The sequence below is a fragment of the Brachionichthys hirsutus genome, chromosome 5, assembly GCF_040956055.1.
Source record: "Brachionichthys hirsutus isolate HB-005 chromosome 5, CSIRO-AGI_Bhir_v1, whole genome shotgun sequence".
Classification (NCBI taxonomy): Eukaryota; Metazoa; Chordata; class Actinopteri; order Lophiiformes; family Brachionichthyidae; genus Brachionichthys; species Brachionichthys hirsutus.
The window spans coordinates 6,315,340-6,339,224 of record NC_090901.1 but is presented as its reverse complement, the minus strand read 5'-3'; the positions used below and the strand labels follow the sequence as shown (position 1 = coordinate 6,339,224).

Sequence of the window (23,885 nt, the reverse complement as noted above, 5' to 3'; positions counted from 1 at the left end):
TCGGGGTTGAGGGGGGTCCATCATGTGCCACAGGAGCTGGTCCATCTGCATCCTGAAAGGAGGAAAACCACGTTCATTCGCAAAACACTTGAAGGGGGGGGGGGGGCTGGAGCTGCAATAACACGAAAACACAAGACAACTGAATGATTATCTCACCTCTGAGCGGGGGGGGGGGGGGGGGGGGGCGGCACCATTGGAGTAAGTAGCTGGCGACATATGGCGCTCAGGTTCAGCACTGGGAGCTGTCCAGTGGGGAGCTCCATAAGGGAGCTGTCCCGGTGCTGAACCTGAAAGTGACGCCTTTTCCGCGGCATTGACTCGGGAATGTTCTTCGGTTGGTTTTTTTGTCCATGACAAGACAAGGTGGTGGCGTTTTTGTTTTGCTTTAATTTTGTATCGATTATCGTTGTTCCTGCGTGATGATTGCATTTGAATGGAACTTTTCCACATTATTAGATGTGTCCATTTATTCCCATCTTGGTTTATACTTATGATTTTTCTCATTTACAGTGTGGCTTTATCTCTAACAATTAAAAAAAGTTACCTTTTAAAAAAGTGATATCGGCTAACGAATTAAATTTAAAAAAAAATAGTTATTTAACAGCATGTTAAGGAGTAGTTACATTTAGATTACATTAAATTACATTACATTTAGTTACGGTTTACATTTGGCCTTTGGAGGGCAAACATAATGATAATGTGGCCCTTGGAGAAAATGAGTTTGACACCCCTGACGTCGATGGTTCGCTGGTTCGGTGAGGAACACCCTGGAGGATGATTCTGATCACAAAAATACATCTACGTTCAGGTCCTGGTTGCTGCCAAACCGGAACACACTGTTCCCCTCAGCATCCCCCCAGGTCTTGCCGCTGCTGCTATCTGTTGTTCATGTCAGGTACTGCAGCTCACTCTCAGCCGCTGCCTGCTCAGATTCCCAACAGCCAAAGCTGCACAAACTATTACAGGAAAGCCCATTTTAATTAAATTAGTACAGATCTGCGGGTGGATTGTTAAATTTCTAATCATAGTCTAGCTTTAATTAATTCTTATAGATATAATTGACTATAATATACAGGTAGAGCCCTGGTCCTGTTTCTCAACCAGGTCTTCAAGAGATTTAAGCTATAATTTCTATATCTGGTCACATCTTGGGACTTTTCTCTCTGGATCTTTGTCTGTTTCAGAAGTCTGGTTTGGCCTGGCTGCTCACAATGCTGCTGCATCAGCACAAATCAGATGACTGTCTGATTTTGGACCGCATGTAAAAAATTCAAAGATCTCACGATTTGCATCGTCTGCAGCGTCCTGGAGAATCTTTCTTTTTAATTCAGCTCTCGTCTTTTTAACTGCCCAGCACTTGGGGACAGATTTGCAATTGCCTTCAGGAATCAGTTTTGCTGGCTACAGTTGTCTTTTCAGGTCACGTCATGAAATGAGCCAACGTTTTCCGCGGCTGTTAAAGGTGCAGACGCTCAAACATCTACAGCTCTGGGCCCGTACAAGGCAAATAAATATTAACCGTCAGAAATTTAACATGGTTAGGCCCCCCCCTTGTTCCTGTAACATCACTACAATGCTTGTTATAACATTACCCGTCTGTAAAAGAATAAAGGCTACAAGGGAACCAGAGCTGGCCATGAACTGGTTAAAATAGTTTATCACGTGCAGGACAAGCGTGACGAAGAAGTGACAACAGTGACTGTAGCAAAATAACTTTTTTTTTCTTTTTAATTCAAAGTTAATTTTGACATAATACACCATCAATTTATAATTTGACACTCACCAATAAAGGAACCCGCTTTTTGTGACAAAGTACGTAAGGCTTGGTCACACTGAAACTCACTGAGAACGAGGGCGAGGGGGAAAAACGACAGCAAATTGGTAGAGACCCATCATCACATCCAAACAATTCTCATTTCCCCATCCTCTCGTTGCTGTTTATTGCACAGTGCGGTTGCTACATGTCAAACTAGTGTAGCATTAAGAAGAAAAAAAAGTAACACGTAAAATCATGAAGCCACACAGATCTACACATTTAGAGAGTAACAGTTCGATTTAGCAATCATGTCTACATATTTGTGTCTAAATACAACCTGATAATTATCGTGGTTAAAAACAAAACAAGTGTCATTCGGAGTAAAAAAAAAAAAAAAGTCATTTTTTTCCAGCCCAGAATATAAATGAGGTTCAACAGGAATCACAGCAGCTTCGTCTGCGACACTTTGAACTCTCAGATCTGGAAACGTGAGATTATTTATCTTTCAAAGTGACTTAATAGCCTTTTTATTTCTGGACCAGAACCAACTTTAAGATTTCTTCTGGCATGGACAGAATTTCACTGAAAAACAAAGTCGTCTTCCTGATTTTATCCGAGCGGCGTTTCTGTGCCGACAGCGAGCTCAGTTTTAACGCTTCAGAAGCCCTGCTTTGTGGCTGAAGCTTTAAATTTGGGCAACTTTGGTAAAGTAACTGTGGGCGGGACGTGAGACACACGGGAACCGAGCGGCTGCACGCCACCGGGCGAATACACTACACCGTTCTGATCCATGATGGACAGCGCGTCCTCTCGTTGGTGTGAGGACGGTGGACACAGTAGCATATCAGACGAGTACACAAATACAACCACTGTTACAAACGACACAGCAACACCTTTACAACGTCATACATTAAGCAGATAAGGCAGTGGTCTGCCGCCATCAGGACAAAAAACATTTGGTGTCTTAACCTTCCATAGACAAGGATGGGACAGCTTTGGACTGGATGTGTGATCAATATAAAGCCCTCTGAAAGAGGCCCTCATTGAAAAGCATGATGCCATCAACCAATGGTAAACAGCTGCATATAGGAACAATCAACACACCAATCATAAAATGAGAACACGCCATCAGAAACGCCACAAGCAACACATTTGCAAAGCACAATATATATATATATATTCTGCAAATACATTCACGGTGTGAGAATAAAGCTTAACTCTCGATTCATCTGGGCCTCATGTTTTTAGATTCGTTTGGGCAAAAAAACCAAAAAAAACACACAAAAGTTCCCTGATTTGACGTTTTCTTATGATTCTACGAAAGGTTTGTTTTCAGGCCTCGTCTTAGTCCAGAGAAACAAATCTGTGTTTTTGAGATGTGAAAATAGGTTCCGATCCCCTCCGGAGGAGTTGGTTGACTAATTTTGCTGGCTGTTGTAACATCAAGGCGGGAAAGTCAGCAACCAGCCAGTCGCACGTAGAAAGGCACTAGTTGTACAGTACGAAGAGTCGCCAAGACGACCCGATAATGCAGGCGAAACCAGAAAACAAGAGAACATCCACGGCACGCCGATTACAGAAACCCAGCCTACATTTAAAATACTGATTCTAAGTGCACACGCGCGCACACACACACACACACACACACACAACAAAAAGCAACAGAATTAAAAAAAGAAAACTTCCATTACAGCAGTTTACAATCACTTCAAAACAACAAAGCCAATATACAGAGGCACTATTATATAGGAATAGCATTCAGCACACTTTAAAATAAAACCCACTTCTATTGTATCGAGTCGACAGAACTACAACGCAGGCCAGAACGAGATTAACCCTCGAAATTCACAGCTACAAAGTGGCAGATAATCAGTACATAGCAGCTTATTACCTAGACATTCCAAATACGATTTGCCAAACATAGCTCAGAGAAATAAAAACCTCAACCTCATTGTTTTATTTTTAAATAGAGATCTCAGAATATATTCTAATATTGATAACTGCAACAATATGCTGGAGGTGAAAGGAGAAATAATATCGACCATGCTTCAGAAATGATTAACGAACAGTCTTTGGTGCTAATTGCAGTAAAATACCAGCGGCTATGACGGGGGGAGCGACGCGACGCGACGGACACGCTGGAGACTAAACGCGACACGACAAATCTCACGGCTGCATCCACCCTGAAGGAATGTATGAAAACTGAGCAACAGGCTTCAATACATGGATCGCCGAAAAAAGGTTCGTCTCGCACGGCTATCGACACTGAGAAGCATTTCGAAGTAAAAACAGAACACTGCGTTAAAGGAGACATATTATGAAAAACTCTTTTCCCACGTTTCTACACTATTATGCTGCTTTTGGGTCCTCAACCCCGAAACAACTAAATTAAACCATCGAGTGAATCCTGCATAGTTTGCGTAGTTCTGTAATCACCTACTGAAACGCGTCTGGCAGAAATCTAGCCCCCTGTGATGTCACAGACGTCGAACGTGCGCAAGATGAACTTCGTTTCAGTTTGGTTTTCAGAGGCTTTTCTGACAGAGCTGCTTGAGACAGAAACGAGGGACACTGTCCTGCAGCATCTGTTTGCTGTTTGGACAAAAACCTTTTCAGTTTTTTACATAATTGTCGGGGAACTGCGATACCTTGTGGAAAAAGAGTATAATATGTGATCTTTAAATCTACGCCACTCCCAAAAATCTACACAACAAAACGCAAAAACCATTAAACACAGCAACCCAGAGGCAATCTAGATTGTATTGCAGTTACAGTAAACAGTGACAATACTGTTGTGAGTTAAGTACTATAGTGAATAGAAATCGATTATCAAAATATCAAATCCCTCTATATGTACATTAAAAGCTCGTTCAGTCAAAGCCCTAAATGTGCATCCTCAAGCTAAAGTAAATCCATAGCGAGTCAAAAAATCAAGCTGAAGTCCAACATTTAACATGAAAGCAGAACTGCGAGCGTTTGTCCTCCGTCCGTCCAGCAAGCCGGCGCATTCAGAGCCGGGAAATTAAGTGCTGCAAGCCCGTTCAATCTACAATCTAAAAGCTCCTGAAGCGACGTCACACTCGGGGTTTAAGGCACGAGGAGAGGGCAGCAGTAAACTGCCTCAAAGACCGGTTAGAATACGGACTGGGATGGCTTCGGAAACGGATCCGGCCGGCGAGCACGCTACGAGGCAACGGAGACAACGGGAAGGAAAGGGAGGCCGAGCACCCGGACAGCAACGACAACGGAAGATCTCCAGACCCCGGATCCGATCGGAGTCCGACTCAAAGCAAACGGAACAAGGAACTCGGTGAAATCCTCATCTTCATCATTCGTGGATTCGCTCCGGTGCTCCTCCATCGATGAAGCTTTGCTCGTCTTCATCGGGATGACCAGTGTCCGTTTTGTGCTTTGCTGCTGGCTCTTCCTGCCCAAGTCCCCGCCCCAACCCATTTGGCGTTGCCCCTCCGCAGGAGGAGGAGGTGCTGCGGCCCCATCCTGCTCCTCAGATGTAGGAGAACTGGGGGTGGTGGCTGAGCTTGGTGGGGCTCAGAGGGAAGCCGGTGAAGGCCGCTGGGGAGGCCAAGTATGGATGAGGGGGTGGGAATGGAGGCTTGAACTGGTGAGGGTGGTGGGCGTATCCATGCGGGTGGATGGTTGGGGAAGGGAGGAGCCTGTGTGGATGGGGCGCGGGGTGTCCAGGGTGGTGGGGGTGGGCGCTGATGCCCAGGGTCACCTGATGAACTATAGCGCCCCCTTGGGTGTGGGAGAGACTGTAGCTGTGCTGGAGGAGAGGGGGAGGAGGGCAAGACGGCAATATAGGGTGGGGGTGGTGAGTTGTGGTGAGGGGGCCATTGGGAGGAATTGACAGCAGGGTGTGAGTGGGCAGGCCTGGGGCGTGGGGGGCAGCCGAGGCGTGGGTGGGGCTGCTGTGGGGCAGGTGTGTGAAGGTGTGGGTCTGGACAGTGGGGGGGATGAAGGCGTGCGGGCGCAGCGGCCCAAAGTTGCCGTTCCACTCTTTGTGGTTGGGGTTGGAGCCATACGGCTGCACCTGACGGGGGGGGGAGGAAGAGGAGGAGTTAACACAATGTTGAAGGGACGTGAGAAATCACCTCACAAACAAACACACACACACACACACACACACACACAGACAAAGGACCAGAACCAGACTGACCTGTCCAACGACCAGAGGGTGTTGCTGCTGCCGGGACAGGGGAGGGACGGAAGGGAGGAGGGGGGCGGACGAGGGAGTGTTGTGTTGTCCTGAAAGGTTGCATCGCCCTTTGGACCGGGACCAGGACTCTGAGACCGGGACAGAAAGGAGACAGAAGTGAGTCAAGGACGTCGGCCCATCGATGCATTTATACATGAAGTTTAGTCCACATAAAGGTGAAGCACAACAAACAGGGATCCACAGCAGAGAGAAAACAACGAGCACTCGTTTTGTTTTGTGCACGGCGGTTTCACCAGGGAGCGGACGGATACAAGCGCTAAAGCTTATCCGGACGTCGGCGTAAAACTACCAACAGAAAAATATCGGTAGGACTGCGGAATACGGAGAAAGATTTTCACAGACAAAACACAAATTCAAAGAAAACTGGAGCCAAACTTCTCAAATCCAGAATACGACACTAATCTTTAGAGGATTACCCAGAACAGGAAGCACATGAACGGATTAACGCAACAACACAGCGGAGGAAGCGCCTCAGTCAGTCTACAGACTTCATTCCTGATGAAGAGGTCATGCAGGAGTGAGATCACGGTCTGAGAGGAAGAGGCGTGGTGTTGAAGGGCCGCGACCCCAGGGGGTACAAGAAAGGTACCTGCTTCGGATGAAATGGGTGCATTTATGGCCGGATTAGCTGCAATTTCCACCGTTTAAGGATCAAAGGTGTCAGACTTTCTGTCAGGTGGGAATATTCCAGTAACACACAGCATCAGAAACTAAATAGGAAGTCCTTTAAGGTGAGGAAAGGGAAAGACACTCAGAGAAAGGCCTTGACCCTGATCTGTACCAGTTCATAATTCACTTTTAAGGTGGAAATTAGCATTTGGAATCAAGATAACAATGAAACTGATCTCAGATCAGTGCCTCGGGAGCAACGATTGTTGTATGGGCAAGAACCAGCAGATGAAACGTGGGCTGTGACTCAATACCAGAAGGAAATGCATCCACCTTTCTCTGCACTTCACACACCTTCCTACTGGAAAGAACCAAACGTGGACCGCCGATGCGGGTTGTCGAACCGCAAGGGATCGGTTGCCAGAGCTTAAGCTGCGGCGAAGATTATCTTTGACGCGCTGACGAGGTCGCTTAAGGGAGTCACAGGAAATAAACACCTCCACCAAGAAGGAAGTCACTGTCCCGGTGAAGAGAGCGACATTTCACCCTTTCTGCACAGCGCCCATAACAACCGGGTTAGAACGTCATGATGTCAATGTGCTCTCCTTCCTTCTTGGGAAACTTTCCTCGTGGAAAATTGCTATTTCTAAATGGAGGGAACGCCACAGAAAAGCAGTCTTGGCGCAATTGATAGCATTGCTATCGATGGATGCATCTTTGAGGTATTGGTAAACCGCCCGTCTCCATCTGTGTCTCTTGATCACCTGTCGATGCCTCTATGCCCCACTGGGGGGTGGGAAGCCCCCGCTGGTTCCACATGACCTGCGGAGTAGACGCCGCCCAAGCACAGGTGACAGAACATGACCGGAGGCAGGAAGGCACGTTTATGAAGCGTGGTCCAAACGCAAATCAAACATCTGCACCACATTCCCACTGACCTCTCCTCTGAACACGCCCCTCTTTTCCTTCAACGTTGTTGTTCTGCACCCTCATTGGTGGAACCACCATTGTCCTGACCCCACGGGGACCCCTGCGCTGCGCCGCAGGAGAAGGCCGTGGCGCTACCATGGTCGCCACGGACGAGCAGCTGTCGTGGTTACTGTTGTCAAGGTAATGGTAGGTGTTGTTGCCACGCAGGGAGGCCGACGCGCCGGATGCCGGCGAGCCTTCCACTGTGTCACAGCCGCTCTCGTGGCCGTCGTCCTCGGACATGCTGAGCACAGGAGAGAAAACGCACAAAAAGGTGACCGGGGGCGTGGCTTTGCTCTGCGGAACCGAACCGAAGACGGCGCCGCGAAAAATAAACTACCTGTTGGGTCTCTTTAGCGGGGACACAGAGGGACTGGACTGCAGCGAGTTGGAGGCGAAGGAACTGGTGCTGAGGCTGCTGTCAGGGCTGCTCAGGGAGCACACCCTCTCCATAGAGACACTGGTGCCTCCGCAAGCCTCACACACACACTCCTGTTTACACCTACACACACACACAGGTACGGACAGGTGAGCATCCAACAGGTTTACGTCTCGCATCTAGAGTCCAGCTTTGAGGAACATCTGGCCAGCTTTCAGACGTCTCCGTTCCGGATGCTCTCAGACACCCGGCAGGTTTTACTCACTCGCTCAGATGAGGGCCTTCGTCATCTCCCTCCTCGTCGGTCGCGTCGCTGTGGATGCTGATGATGCTGGGCGCCGGGCTCGGCGTGTCGCCCATCAGAACGGCCATATCTCTGGGCCCGTCCAGCTGGCTGTTGCCATTTGGCACCGCGTCCCCGAAGCAGCTCACTTCCTCTTCATCGGCATGTTGAAGCTCAGGCCGACTGGTTTCCACCAGAGGGGTCGCCCTCTGAGGCTGCCCCCGCCGTGCTGCCGCTTGTCCGACGACATCAGCCATCTTGGGGGTGAGACACGTCGGCACGTGGACGTTGTTGAGGTGACACAGGTTCCTTTAAATGCAACGGTTTATGTTAGACATTCAGAAAATGGATCGGCAGCTTCACCGAGAAAGCAGAGTCTCACCTGTTGTGGCCGTGTCGGTTCCTTTTATTGGCCGGCTGGGGCCACACTACATGCGCTATGCCGATGTTGATTGGCTGATGGGCAGAGAGCGATGGCATCTGATTGGTCAATAGAGGCTGCTGCATCACTGAATTGAAAAGGCTGTTGTGGGAATGCATTTTCCTGGAAAAGGAATGACGAGGGAAAAAAAACCTCAAAACAAGTGCAAGAGAAATGGAAACCTTTTCAGTAACATTTACAATAATGTCAAACAACATTTTTAACTGTCACATATGTCGAGTTTCTGTTTTAGAGACGTGAGAGAGAGAAGCAAGCAGTAAACCTGCTCCATTTCCTCTCTGCCGAGCGAAAAACAGTCGGTCAAGTCTTAAAAACAGGGACTTTCCCTGGGCTAGCTTCGGGTGACTCACCCCCAGTCACCGATCCTTTGTGGGCCAGCCGTGCTGTCGCTGGTGAGGGAGGACGGTGGGGGTGGAGGGGGGTGAGAAGGGGGAGGACCCACTGGAGTCAGCTGCTGCCATGCTGCGGGAAGGAGGAGCTGCTGCCCCCGGCCAGCCCACGCCTGCTGCAGGGACAGAGGAGCGAGATCAGGGACTTCTTTGAGCCCAGAGCTATGATGCATGCAAATCCCCCCCCCCCCCCTCCCCACTTGACTCCGGGGTCAGAGGTTAAATCAGGGATTCAAATGGCCGTCTTCTGCCGCCATGTTTGAATGGCTGTCTTACCTGAGCAATTACACCTGGCCTCACTGGCAAGGGCTGTATGGGAGGGGCCTGAGTTACCATGGGAACAGAATACCCTGCTGGCTGGTTAAGGTTACCTTATGGAAAAGAGCACAGGAGAATCAATCATGGCTGAATTTTGTGGCCACTTGAAGTTATGGAAACATTTATTACAAGTGACTCTCAACATGAGATATATTTAAAGTATTTAATGATTCAATGATGCAATATTTGTATTATAAAAATGACATAAAACACAGAATAGACAGAAGACTTTCCCATATCCTCCCCTCAGTTCATTTGTGAAGGATAATAATTGCGAAATAACTTTAGAAAAAGTGAATGAAATCAAAATGATTTAAAAAATGTCCCGTTATCATCGAAAGCAGCACGCAGTCTACAAACCTTGTATGGTGGGAGGACAAAGAAGAAGGGCGGGCGGGAATGAGTCACTGCACCCAAACTGACCGCTCCCAGTGGCCAGAGCAATCCCAGGATGCAACACTGATGGGCCCGACTGGTTTATGGTATGGAAAGGAGAAGCAGAGAAGGAAAGAAACAAAGGCGAAATGAAAGAAAAGAATTAAGTGGAAATTAAATGGAGACAGGCGAGAGACCGACAACAATATTCTGTTATACAACATCTCTCCTGAAGTGGGCGATGTTGAATCAACAGAGGACAGAAACGTTTTGTATCCGAATGGAAAATATATTTTTAGGCTTTTTGTTTGAGTTACTAGAAGAAAAACAGATGATACGTTGCGTCCGAAGTTTCAGCCGAAACAATCTAGTACTGCCATGTTGAATTAAAATCACGAAGAGGAAGTGGTGCTACAATGGGAACACACACACACACACACACACACACACACACACACACACACACACACACACACACAGTCTCACCTGTGTGTGGACTGGTATGTTGCCGTAGCCCAGCGGGAGGCCAGAGGAGGTGGCAGGAGCCACGGCAGCTCTGGAGAAATGAATGGTGTTCTGGTTCAGAGCATCAAAAACTGCGTTGGTGGGCCAAATGTGGCACATGTCCATGATCCGGAACGCCGACTGCACGCTGGCGGGGATCACAGATGTGTTGTTATGATCTAACAGCAGCATACGGATTGTTAGCAGACATTCATTGAAACAAGGCAGACTTTCATTCACGATGGAAGCATATTTTTGGAGGAGGCTAATATGGCCAAAGTTAAAAGGCATGAGGAAGAAGGAAGTTAAAATAATAAGCTGTTGCTGGAGAAAGGAAGAGACGAGGGTGTTTACTGGCGACGAAGAAAAATCGATTAAGCCGAGTAAGGGAAAAAAAAATAAACACTGAGCCAGCAATCACACAGGGTTTAGAACATTGTTTCTGCAGAAAGCATGCGTGTGCTGCAGCAGCCTTACTGGTTGCTGTGTGGATAGTCCAGCAGATGAGTCATAGTGAGGAATGGGTGATTGAGGACACTGGAGGGAACGACCCTGTCCTCAGCATTGATCAACAACATGCACTTCAGCAGAGACACAAACTCCCTCCGGTCGGACTTCTCTGCCTGCATGTCGCTGCCATCAGGACTCAGCACCAGGTTCACCTGAAGGACGGAGACACGAGACGCCGCATGACAGCAGGAAGGAACACGGGAACTTGCTCAGCAACGCCTCCGGGTCTCATGAAGTCGCCTAATTTAAATGATCACATCTGAGGCAACTTGTGATGGATTCAAGGGAAGCCATTCGGGACGGGTAGACTCACGTGGGCTACGTCCTCCAGACAGCTGAAGATGTACTTCCGGGCCTCTTTGGATTTAAGGCCCGTCTCTTTCTCGTGCAGCTCTGTCGTCTGGAGGAACAGAACAATGAAGAGTTGGGTTTCTCATGTTTAAACGACAAAGAGCATTCAGTAAAGCAAACAGGCCAAATGGCCCAACGACACGCTCCCAGGTCATTGGGACTCGGCTGGCAGGCTCTTCCTTGCAAAAACACAGGCCTGCAAAATGATGTCGTGTCAGCTCGACAGGTCACGTAAACACAGCTTCACGTTTCCTCAGGATCTGCGTACTTTGTCCGGCTTTCGAAAGCGTATTCAGCACTTTTCTCTTCATATTTGATTCGGTGCAACTGCAACTACTCTCGTTTGAATGTCATCAATATATCTGCATGCGTATGTGTAGCCACAAGGTGACGGTTGATGATATGCGGTTGATTTTTGTGTGTTTGTGAGCAGATACTTTTAGTCTCCAGGAGGCGTAGGGCGAGTCGGACTCTTTGGAGAAGAAGCGAGAGGTCTTGGTCCCCTTGTTGAGCAGATGCTCGGCAGGCGGGCCCTGAGTCTGAGAGATGTACCGGATCTGAGCGGGAAAAGGAAGTTTCAAAGTAAAGACGCGAATTCAAACGCGGTGAAAATGGAAGGAAAGAGGAGGAGGTGAAGAGAAAACAGATAAGATAAGATCATCAACTTGAACGCGAGGCGTTCGTTTTAATACAGCCGATATACCACAAACAAGTTTGTTGATGTTTGTAGTGATGAGTGAAACCCTTTGCAAGACATACGTGTGCACGTACACGCTCTTTGGACTCCAACTTCGATTTTGTCCAGCAGTGTGTCAAAGTTGATCCTCGTCTAATACAGTCAAACATTTTGCTGCTCTGCCAGACTGACACAGATCGACTCCTTCACAGCAGAGGCAGGAAACATGTCCCACAAACATCCGGTGCCTCGGCGTGGCACCGGATACCTCCGGGGGGGGGGGTCACTGTTCACGTCAGCGATTGTCACCGTTACAGCGAGGCTCGAGAAAAATAAAAACAAAAGACAGACACGCGCTTGAAACCGCACCTCCCCAGGAAAGTTGTCCACTCCTCAAAAAGGTAAGCGATGGCGTTAGCACGTACAGGTCCGGTTTTCTCCGGCCATAATGCACAGTAAGACAGGACAACACCGAGGCGACTCCTCTTCCTCAAGACGTCTCAACACGCCACAAGTTTAACTGGAGGCAAACACGGGATCATCCCGGACTGGTTTGTGGATGCGGTGCGGACCTTTTCCCATGCTCCCTCCCCCCTCGACAGGGGACTCCATTTCAAGTCCCAGTTGTCTAATTTAGACCACATAACCTTGTGGGAAGATAATCACAGAGCCATTTCCTGAGTCACTCAGATCAGATTAGCATTAGGTGGATTTCATGCTGGATTTGTTGGACAAATCCACAGGTAAAAAAGAAGAGCACATCTTCAGCGCCTCTCCTTCCCTTCTTTGGAGTATGTACACGTGTTTGATACTGCAGGTGAGACAGGAATGTTACCTGGTCGTACTCCAGTGCTCCGGGGTACAGGGGCCAGCCCAGGAAGAGCTCAGCTATCACGCAGCCCAGAGACCACATGTCGATGGCCTCGCAAAATGGCAAGCCCAAAATAATCTCTGGAGCCCTGCAGAGAGGAAAGAGACGGGAAAGGTTAGCCTGGGGGGTCGGTGGCCATGTTTGTCGCACAGCAGTCAGCGGCGAGGTCGGGTTGTCTGATGGACGGAGCTCAGAAAGGAAGTCAAAGTGGTTCCGTTGAACAAAGAGGGTAGAGAAACCCGTCAGCTTCAATCAGCTTAGCTCAATCCTGGTTATCCAACATGCAGCAAAAATATCCAGGAGCTAAATGTAAAGCTTTGTTATGCCATGCATTTATCCCAACGTACTTCCAGCTGACAGAAAGGTGTCAGCCTATTGATTCCACTGCAGGAGCTTCCTTCCTCTCAGAGGAATCATCCTCAGTGAAAGCGCAGCCAAGAAAATCAACCATAGACAAAAGAAGATAAAGTACTGAACAGAAATGATCAAAAAGTAGCCCACAACTGATTGTACACGGGACATTCCATTCGATAATATCTCATGTGCATAATTGAATATAAAAAAGAAGATGTGGTGTAGGTCTGTTACCATGACAACTATATTGCATTGTCTGCAATGTGTCAGACGGCTATAAAAGCATGCAAGCAAAGACAATTCCTTCATTCATTCACAAAGCCCGTAAACATTCGCCTGCAGGATCAGGAAAAAGCTTCCTGGTGTAACCGCCGGCGTTTACCCGTCTGCCCGTTAGCGAGATAACTCAAAACTTTCTGGACGGATCTGGATGAAATGTTACCAGGAACAGATTCAATTTGGGTGACGATCCACAAGAGATCCTGGATTCTGGATCACGTTTTGGTAAGATTTCAGTCAATGGAGCTTCAAAATATGTTCTTCAATATCTCGGTTGATTATTGACCGATGTTTATGGAGTTTGATGCAATCGTGTAGGGTGATCTCCATCTCAACCCCGAACTTCATCTGGATCGGATCCAGAATTACGCAAGGAAGAAATATTACATTTAACACATTTATGGATTCAAAAATCTGTTAAAAATACACATCAACTCTGATCCACGTTGACTTTTCATGGTTGGTGTATAAAGATACCAAAAACAATCTAGAACCTTTTGATGATCCAGATCAGCACGTGGACGGTGTGAATCCAGTTACGAGGGGAATGAGCTGCTTGGCGGAGGTCTCCTGAGTGCTTTTCTAGTTTCATACTTTAACCTCCTAGGTCATAGGAGGAGCTTTCTGCAGGAGGGAACTATACAGTACATGAGTGAAACCGTCTCTGTGCAGGAAATCAACCTCTCATCAACAGCATTTATTCTGGGCCCTGGATCTGCTCGCACGTCATTGGGTGAACTGTTCAGGGTTGCTGCAACGAAGCGCTGAATCTTTTCCAACAAATGGACGTTGTCACTTCAACGATGTCGATGGGGCTTGTAGTCTTTGCAGCAGCACTTTGAAGCAGTGCAGGAAAACTTTGAGTTATTGGGCATGGTCACAGCAGCTGAGCAACAGGACTGCAAATAGCAACCGCTGCTGTGACGACCACAGGGGAAATGACTGTTACCAAGCAACAGCCGGAACAAGACCATAATATAACAGCATTACAGGGTTTTAAATGAGGCCGTAGCTTATCGTATCGACCGCGGCGCGTGTGCGTTTCAAAGTGTCCGTCGTGTTTACAACGCAGCTCCTGCTCTCAGCCCTCCTTCGTCCGGAGGAGGAAATGACACTTTTTCCTACGGTTCCTTCCAAAAGGAGGAAATCCAGTTATGCAACACCAAGACGTCCCCGGGAGGGTGTCAAAGACTTTAACAAGTAATCCCACAACGAATGTTTGAGACGCTGGATGTGCTGTTGTTGTTTTTTTAAGTTCATCATGACTTATTTGTCCAGCGTCAAAGACGTGACACACAAGAAGCCTGTTTTTGTGGTATTTTTTAAATATGCAAATAGGAATAAAGGGCTAAATAAAGGCTCTTCTAAACTCAAATATCGTTTATTGCTGCTTGTCAAAAGCCAGATTTTGAAAAAGCTCCTCAGTTCTGGGTTTCTGCAGGTTTTAAGACATACAAATCAGATTTAAGACACAATATGAAGTCCCCGTTTCTCTACAGAACTGTAAGAGAACACAAAAGAAAAAAACCAAGAATGTTGACACGACATGAAAACACTAATCTCAAAGTCAGAGCACAGATCTCTGGTTAATCTGCGCAAGTTTTTGAGCAAACACAGTTGAATCCACCTTAAACACACATCAGCAGGTCCAGCTAAACGTCCCGTTCATGGGTCGCCTCTTCTAGAAGCATAAACACAGGTTTGAGTCCATAAGCCCAAAATGGTCGCGCCCTTGAGCCTGGCATGGACAAGCGACACTGCTCGATGAGCGAGACCAGGTTATGCAATCACTGGGATTACAAAAATCTAGAGACAATTTACTACAACGATGAGTCAACCAGGACGTTCCGGTTCCAACTCCGCCCTGGTATCACATCCTCTTCTGTTTCATGCCTGAGCTACGGATGAAACCAGATAGCAAGGTTTCCCTGCAGAACCGAGAAGTAATGTGTATTTAGTTTCTATAAAGTCTAATTATCAAGTAATTTTTACTGTGTACCGATTATCTGTGCATCTCCAAGAGAATAAATACACTCCAGACTGAAAACACGCAGCTCATCTGAACATTACAATCTCCTGCAGGAATAAACACACGTCGTCACGCAAACAAAAACTAACAAACATTAGAGAGAACGCATGAAAATAAACCTATGAAGAATGTGTGTGTGTGTGTGTGTGTGTGTGTGTGCGCGCGCACGCTTTCCAAAGCTCAGCTCGCCACATAACACACACCCACAGGTGTTTGGCAGCCAGGCCAGGTTCCAGAACTACCTCCTCTCTCCAGAGAGCAGCAGTGACGAGAACAAACGCTCCTCACTGCACGGAAACACACACCGCCGCTTTCACCTGAGAACTAGGACTATTATGGACACACCAGAGTGAGTTGGACATGACGAGATGGGACCGGGCGCAGGACATATGAACCCAGCGCTTCACAGTCTGTAGACAAAGCTGATCCATGTGATTATATTTCCAACACCTCACCGCCTAACCGAGGCTCCGCGTGTGGGATGCTGGTCGGGTTGCATGACGGCAAACGCGTACCCGCAGCAACCAGAGCAACAGAGGCTGAAAGCAAAAATGGGCTCAACGCTAGCAGCATGTGACAGTTTTCAGTTCAATTATTTAAATGGTTGCACAAAGTCCTCCGTTAGCGACGCGCTCCAAGACCAAGCAGGAACACGTTACTCCGTCAGACGCGTCCGGATGTTGAAGTTTTTTTTTTTTTTTTTGATTACATGAAAACAGCCACAAATTTAACACCAAACGAAAGACCGTTGAGAACCAGATGAACGGGTGGAAGAGTGATCTGGGAAGCATGAGAGGGAAGAAATCCATGGATAAATAGGCTTCAAACCCTCAGGGTGCGTTTCCCTGACGACGTTAAGTTGCTGTGCATGTTTTGGAAAAAGTGTAATATTCAAAATATTACATTTTAAAAGCACATTGAAGACGCGGACATAAAGCAAAGGGACGGACACCGCTTCACATAAATGTAGTAAAACAGAATTCAATTAGGAGACAATCCAACAAATGATCCAGTTGAGCTTAAAGAAAAAAGAATGAAAAAAACACCCAAAATTGACTCGCAGAAGACACGAAGTCGAGACGACAGCCCTGAGGGCTCCCACAATGTAGAGAAAGTGGAAACAAAAAAAACAGCGGGGCGGTTCCTAGTCAGGTTTATCAGAGGGGAGGTGTCGGCTGTCCTGGCGGGCCTTCTACTCGTTACTGTAGCCCGCAGGTAAGACAAAGAGCCTCCAGCCACACCACTTACTTTGAGCGATCATGTATTATGCACGCTGGACTCTAAACCAGTCCTTGCAGCAGGTGTGGGGGGCCGCCATTACCATCACAGCGAAACGAGGACGGAAACACACAACATCGACCATGATTGATGAAGACGCACACTGGTGCACCGTGACGGGGGTTCCAGCGTGATGACATCACACCCCGATGAAGCCAGTATCTGTCAGAACAACGTGATCTGCTTCACGGAATTATTCACAGAGCCCAGCGCTCCGTTTTCATAGCGGGAGGCGCTTCGACGTCACCGGCGCCCAAAGGGGCATACAGTTACCTCGCGAGCGAGCGCCTGCTGTGTCATGCAACCATGGCAACAACACGCTGGAGCATGACAAGCGTCGCTTCTACCAGAGATTTCTATCTACAAAATCAACAAAGACTGAAGTGTGTGTGTTACGAAAGTACCGAGTAGTACAAATACTAGTCAGGTAAGTGAGGTAGAAAATGTCCCACCCGTTTCCTGAAGGTGAATGAAAACATTTGGTTGGCCTGACGAGGTGCGTTTGAGAAATCAAAGGCAAAGCGTTCACGGCCATGTATTTGACGGAGGGTCGACAGAGGCGCGGTCGGGGGCTCTGGGGGGTCCTCGGGCAGGTTTGACTGTATTTCACTCTTAGATGTTTGCATCAGTATTTCACGCTTGCTAAAAGCAGCATACTGGCAGCTCCTGAATAGCGCAGTGACTAAAGCGCTCGTGGGGGGGGGGGGGGGGGGGAGGGGGGTTAGGAAAATGAAAGCGTACGTCAATCAGGCGGTGAATGTTAAGTACAGGCTGCAGTGTCGGTTAATAAACGCAGCTTCCTCTGATGATGCGATTTCTGTGGCTTAAACGGCCAGTTCTGGGGGGGCGGGATGAAGAATTCAGTTTGGATCTTGCAGAGTAATAAAAGTGCTGCGACAACCTGAACTTTATGTTATATAACCAACTTTTGCATCAAAGACACCTTCCTGACCACGCCGACTACATACGGTTCTGGAAAATAGAAGTCCTCCGAGCCGCTGTGGTGAGTCGGGCTTCACTGCAGAAACCATTATGCCATTTGAGCAGAGATGAGAAGTCATATTCCGCAAAACCAGTCTCCTGCTAACCTGATGCACAAATACCCCCCCCCCCCCCCCACACACACACCCTCTGGGCCTCAAATTACATAAATCATATCAATCTAAAAAATAGCAGAGGCCTCCTCCCTCTGAACGCGGCGATCCACCTGAAGGAGCAGACGCACAGGAAGGACGACATGCTGCCTCCATAAACTCCCACACAGCCAAAGGAAGGGAGCAAAACAGAGCTGGCAGGAAGTGGCACGGACGCACTGGCCTATAAACCAAGCGCCCATTAACATTTGAACCCAAATCAGAAAGGGAACTTTTTCCAACACTTCTGAGTCAATAAAGTTACTGGAGACATGTTGGGATTCACTATGCAGCCCACATGAAGCACCCCGGGTGGAAGCTGCTGTGCAGGGGCGCAACACGAACACACCCAGACACACACAGGAATGTCTGAGTGGTTGTTTCCTGGATCTAAATGTGGGTTTTTAACATACCACTGTGTCCTGGGTGACCCTCCCTCAAATCCAGCGCCAGTCCATTTTAGCTGAACTATGATCTCAGCGCCGCCGCCTGCGTTGCTCAAACACCAAAGCACACACGCACACATGCACGTACCGCTCACGCACACACTGATGCAGGTCATCTGCAGAGCGAAGCCTTGTGTTATGCAACGGCTTATACCTCTTCTCTTCGTCTCTACAACAATGGCCTTTTGCAAAAAGAAAAAAAAAAACTAAATGCAGAAGTGCTGTGGCTGATGGCGACATCACGAAGCTTCCGAGCTTCTAGTTTAATCAAACAGGATGTCTAACCTCACTCTCAGGGAAATGAAAGGGTGGCTGTGTGCGGCTCATTCGCTGCAGAAATACTCAGTATATCAAGTACTTTCGTCATAAACTGTACAATGTTTGAAGAGCCTGCAAAGTCAACCTGATGAACATGGCTGGAAACAAGAGCAGATCAATAAACCGGTCGCCTGGCACTGACTCCCACACGCCATGCCGCAATGACTCATCTGTAACCGACGGTAATTCAAGCACGCAGGCCTCGATTGTGAGCAAATCTCCCTTTTCTGTCTGATCTGTAATTCCGTGGTCTTGATCTGCAGACGGAAGCTGATGTTTGAGCAGCATATTGTCAGGTTTCAGCTGAATTACTTCATGAAGTTCTTTTTTTACGCCGCGTCCGGAAGTTCTCGATCCCGGCTGCGTTTCCTGAAGCACACGCAGCCTCTCACCGTAGCCTACTATTTATTTCAACACTTCAGTTCCTCTTCGCATTATGCAAGAGAGGCAGAGTTTTAGGGTGTGAAATGCTGAACGTAAATCTGGCACACATTCCTGCAGGAAAGCAAAAAATGCAAGAAAGCAAAAGGTGAGAGGGAAAAGACGCGAAACGCAAGTTAAGAGGGAAGTTCCCTCAGGGAACTTCACGTTACTAAACAGAAAATGTTTAAACGCTACTAAAGATATAACTAGAAGCACGCAGAGAAACTGCTCTCGCCCACAGGACACGCCAGAATGACAAACGGTATCTTTTCTTTCTGCACATAAACGCTTTAAATTTGGATGACAGAAGAGGATAGAAGTAGAAATTTCCAACTATGAATATTAATGGAGGTTAAGTCAAGCTTCACCCACCGCAGGGTAACAGAGCAAAGCTTCGTTTCTGCATAAAGCCTCACCTGTAGTATCGAGACTGCAGGTAAGTGGAGCAAACGGCTTTGGAGACATGGCTGGCTGAGCCAAAGTCAATGACCTTGACTCTGTAGGGCTGCCTGACGGGGTCCACTAGCATGATGTTCTCTGGCTTCAGGTCGGCGTGGATTAAACCCAGAGACTTCAGCTTCTTTAAGGCCGTCGATACCTGGAAAATTTCCCATAAATACATCTTAAACAAGTTGGGCATTTTGACAGGAGCACATCCTCACGGGTACAGAGCCAGCAGCTTGTCTGCGTACGAATGCCGCTTCACCTGCTGCAGGATGGGCCTGATGACTTTGAGCGGCAGCGGACTGAACTTGTTCTGCTTGAGGAAGTCATAGAGGTTCTGCTCCAGCATCTCAAACACCAAGCAGGTGTGAGTGCGGTGCTGAAAGCACTCTAATGCACGCACCACATTGTGTTCGTCTGCATTCTCACTGCTCAGCCGCGCCAGAATCTCCACCTGGGGGGGGTCCACAGATAAGCGAGACGATAATGAAGGTTTGGTCAAAAGGAAAACGGCAGAAAAGAACAGCAGACGGACATTTTGTCTCTGTCTGAGGAAAGAATACAAACTGTTAGAATAATGCACAAAATGAACTCGGGCAATCGCCTCACCTCAATCTGACCCTGCCGTGCATAGGACGGGTGGTTCTTCAGTATTTTGACAGCCACCACTTCATTTGTTCCCCTCTTCCAGCACTTGACCACCTGACCGAACGTTCCTCGACCCAAAAACTCCAACACCTCATAGCTGTGCTTCATAGAGCACAGAATCTCGTGCTGAACCAACTGATAGTCTCCATCTGCGGAGCCGGTTCGGCTCACTGTCGCTCCCGCTGCCGCCTCAGTGCCGCCTTCAGGTCCGTTTTTGGTTCTGTCCTTGCCGCCTCCTATGCTGGGTTTGGTGGGCAGTGTCCCTTCACCCACTATTCTGAGTGCGTCTGCATTGCTCCCTTTGCTGGGTTGCAACATGGCCGCAGGGGCAGGAAGTGAAGGCAGAGCAGAGACCTCCTCCACTATCTGCATGGCTCCAACGCAGCTGTTCTCCTGCGGGGGTTCTCCGCCTTCACATGCCTTCTGTTCACATCTCTGTGCAGCACCTGTGTCTTGAAGGTTGACGTATCCTCCCCTTTCTTGTACTCTTCCGTTTCTACCTTCCTCTTCCTCTCCTCTGACGCAGGCCCGCCGATGGAGCCCGCTCTCCCTGCCTCCTCCTCCTCCTCCTCCTAAAGGAGTTCTGTTTTTCCGACGAAACGCCTCCTTCGGGCCTCGACCCCGGTTGAGAGTCTCCGTGAACCCGACTGGGCCTTCCCCTCGCCTCTCCCAGCTCGCTTGTCGCTGTAATCTGGCGGTCTGCAAAGCCCACTCCTCCCCCTCCCCGAGGTGTAGTCCCCTGCGCGGTCTTCCCGAATCGGCACCGGCTGAGGACGGGACGACGTTGTTTGGATAGGCGATACCGTAGTTGACTCCGATCACGTAGGCCTTGGGTGGGGGTCGGTGCCGAAAGGCTCTGCTGGTGTTGGAACTGCTGCGAGCTTTGTCTTTGTCTCTGGCGGGACCACGGCTGCTGGCTCCTAAGACACTTGTTTGAGCTGAGTGCAGGCGTGATGGGTAGACCAAGACTTGTGAGGCCATACCTGAATAAAGCACACAAAGGCAACACGTGGTTAAAGAAGAAGAGTCAACCTGGCCAATAGAAAGCTCGAGCCACCTGGCAGATATATAAACGAGACACTGTTTAAAGTCTGTTTAAACAGAAACGCTTCCTATCCCCCCTTACAAAGATGGCCTTCTAAATAAAGACGTCATAAAGGCCGCCAAAGCAAATCGACCACATCCACGCCTGACTGGAAAGAGGAACTGGCAAACCGTAATGGGAGATGGGGGGGGGGGGGGCACTGGATCTCTTGCCTGTCCGGCATGTTACACTGGAGGGTCAGTTTCACACAAAGCAGAAGCTCAAAACAAGCGCCCGTCCTCGGGGGATGAAGCTCGATGAAGAGGAATCTATCCACACATTACTGAACGTTTTGCAAACTGACAGGGTGATCAAAATCAGGACTTCTTGGACACGTGTGCGAGTATTGAATGGGATGTTCTGGAAAACGTTCTGTGAGGGAACCCGTCTGTCAACAGAGATAAAGACCACAATGATTTATGCTGTTCAGGAGTGAAGTTGCACCGTTGGATGCTGATGGTCGAGCCCAGAATGCTGATCCTGGTGAATAATTTGTTTTGTGAACAGGAGCCGCTGTTGTGCTTTTCTAAAACTTTACGGTACATTCAAAGCGATAAAGCCTCCTCCAGATCAACAGGAAGCCTCGATGAGTTCTTTGCTTCCAGGGTCTCCGTGTTGAGGAACTCTGTGGGAACTGAATGTATTCTAAAACTAAGATTCTAGCCTCCACGCCATTCCAAAATTTCTTGTTGGACTTAACTCCTAAAAAATATGTGGTGAGTGGCGTGCAGCAGCCTTGCTAACAGATTTATGGGGGGGGGGACTTTTATTACTCATCCTCTGCAGCTGGAGACAAGGGGAATAAAAAAGTGCAGCCACTGCTCTGAACTATGATGACTAGAAAACTCCTTTCTGTAAATCTACATTTATTTAGCAAATATCTGATGTTTTCACTAAAGCAGCAAGAACATAATGTACATGTGTCAACTTCAGCATTCCCTCAGCAGTTAGGAGCATTCACCGGCGCCCAAATGAGGACGTGGGCGTTGGGGTGTCACACAGAGCGTGTAGCAAACACATTTCAAGACGGCGTGCGTCACGGCTTCCTGAGAGCCTTTACATTCCTCTCCCCGCAGCAAGTCACGGCGACGTGACAACAGACAGAGGCCGAGCCTCGCCAGCCACACTTCCAGAATATTTCCAAACAGAGCCCGATTGTGCCCGACTGGGTTTGGACTCGGGGACGGGTGATTGCGGTTTTAAAGCGGCGATACACTCGCTGCACAAACCCACCGCTGAAGCTGGGCGCTTTAAGCAGACATCGCTGGGACAAGGAAGGATTGTGGCGCCATCGCACACGCACAGGCTCAGGCAGGCACAGGGGCGCGCCTCGGCCTCAACACGGCACGGCAACACGCCTCCATTCCCATGAGCGCCATCAAGAATGCGAGAGGTGGAGCACTAGCCACAGACATTTGCATCAAATGTTAAAACGAGTCATCGTCTTCTGACCCAGTTTGTGTCGCGGGTGAAATATCACGAGAACGCAAAAGTTCAGTTCAGCTGTTAAGTGTTCTCACAAGAACTTATGTACATGTAAACAAAGATGGCACCCAGGTCCGACGCCGCCTTGAAATCAAATCTGTTTCACGCCGTCCGATATTTTTGAGAGCAATTATAAGTGTTAACAGTTTAAGGATGCTCCATTGGCATTCTACCGTCATCCAGTTTAGACAAACAATATTAAGAAGGATAGAGAATCCAAAAGTGAGCCGAGTACTTCCGGTGCTACCTGGGGGGGGGGGCGTTTTGTTTTGGGAGGGGACACACCTGCTTAGACACCTGTTGAAACACATGTCCAAAGTGACTGGCAGCTGCAGGAATGAGTGTGGGACGTGAACTAAAGTCCTCAGAGATCTATTATAAACATTATAATTCATGCTAACTGTAAAGCGCGAGTTGGATCGCTTTTGCCTGCTAAACGCAAAAACACGTATTAAATATATACGCATGCTACCAAAGTATAATAAAGCTTTAATAAAAGTTGCTCGAAATCAAATCAGATGCGTCAGTGTTTTTTTTGCGGTCATTCGTCGTTAGAGCGAAGCTAACAGCTGCTGAGGAAGGATCGCACCTTTTCCGCCACAGGGCACCGACCCAAGTTGGCTGGCTAATCAGTTAGCAACAAGCTAGTTGCGAGTCCTCTCAACGTGAAACGACAAGAAAAATACCCCCAAAAAAATAGAAACCACACCCGCCAGGTTAAGTTAAATAAAGGTTCCATTTACCTTTACTGAGACCCGGAAACAATATCACCCAGTGCGTCAAAGAACATGCTCGCATCGAGGATCCGCGCTGCAGCCGCAGCCGCTGCCATCTTGTTCAACGACGAGGGGAGACCGAGCGACTTTTCACACATTTGAGGATTCAAATAACTCAGATTTGTAACTAACACGAAAGCCAGCCGCGGCCCATGGTGTCCACAGCCGTCCGGCGGTTCACGGGGCGCTGCTCGGGTCTCTATTCGCGACGAGGCGTTCTGTCTCGAAACTTTTGCATGTTGATACGTCGGAGCTAGCCCCGCTGGCTAGCTAGCGTTAGCTGCTGCTGCTGCTTCGGTCGGTAGCTTGTTGCTTCTCCGCATGTGTGGAATGTGGGGGGAGAGAGAGGGAGGGAGAGAGGAGAGAGAGGAGAGAGAGGGAGGACACCGTGTCTATAAACGTCCCACCGTGACAGCTGAGTAAAAACATTTGACTTTCTTGACTTGTCCCAGTCCTGTTAGATTTACTTTACCTCCGGATGGTGACTTTAATATTTGACTTGTTATGGAAAACTTATGT

General features: G+C 48.4%; 1 protein-coding gene across 1 annotated transcript; it reads right to left on the bottom strand.

The window, feature by feature from the left end:
* Nucleotides 1-1,710: 1,710 nt before the first annotated feature.
* Nucleotides 1,711-23,647, bottom strand: LOC137893588 (homeodomain-interacting protein kinase 3-like). The gene is made up of 18 exons (XM_068738999.1): nt 23,334-23,647; nt 19,983-21,004; nt 19,636-19,827; nt 19,346-19,527; nt 12,634-12,757; nt 11,560-11,679; nt 11,085-11,171; nt 10,739-10,923; nt 10,244-10,409; nt 9,743-9,866; nt 9,341-9,435; nt 9,026-9,180; nt 8,616-8,777; nt 8,216-8,542; nt 7,912-8,073; nt 7,541-7,815; nt 5,934-6,061; nt 1,711-5,807 (listed from the first exon to the last, which is right to left on the bottom strand). The coding sequence occupies exons 1-18, from the start codon at nt 23,386-23,388 to the stop codon at nt 5,262-5,264; spliced, it is 4,107 nt and encodes a 1,368-aa protein (XP_068595100.1). The 5' UTR covers nt 23,389-23,647; the 3' UTR covers nt 1,711-5,261.
* Nucleotides 23,648-23,885: the final 238 nt, after the last annotated feature.

Excerpts from the sequence above, each read along its gene's own strand:
- LOC137893588 (XM_068738999.1), bottom strand. The coding sequence starts at position 23,388 with ATGCGAGCATGTTCTTTGACGCACTGGGTGATATTGTTTCCGGGTCTC. Across the intron at positions 19,828-19,982 it reads CACGGCAGGGTCAGATTGAG|GTGGAGATTCTGGCGCGGCT; the intron begins GTGAGGCGATTG and ends GACCCCCCCCAG. Across the intron at positions 8,074-8,215 it reads GAAGGCCCTCATCTGAGCGA|GTGTAAACAGGAGTGTGTGT; the intron begins GTGAGTAAAACC and ends GTGTGTGTGTAG.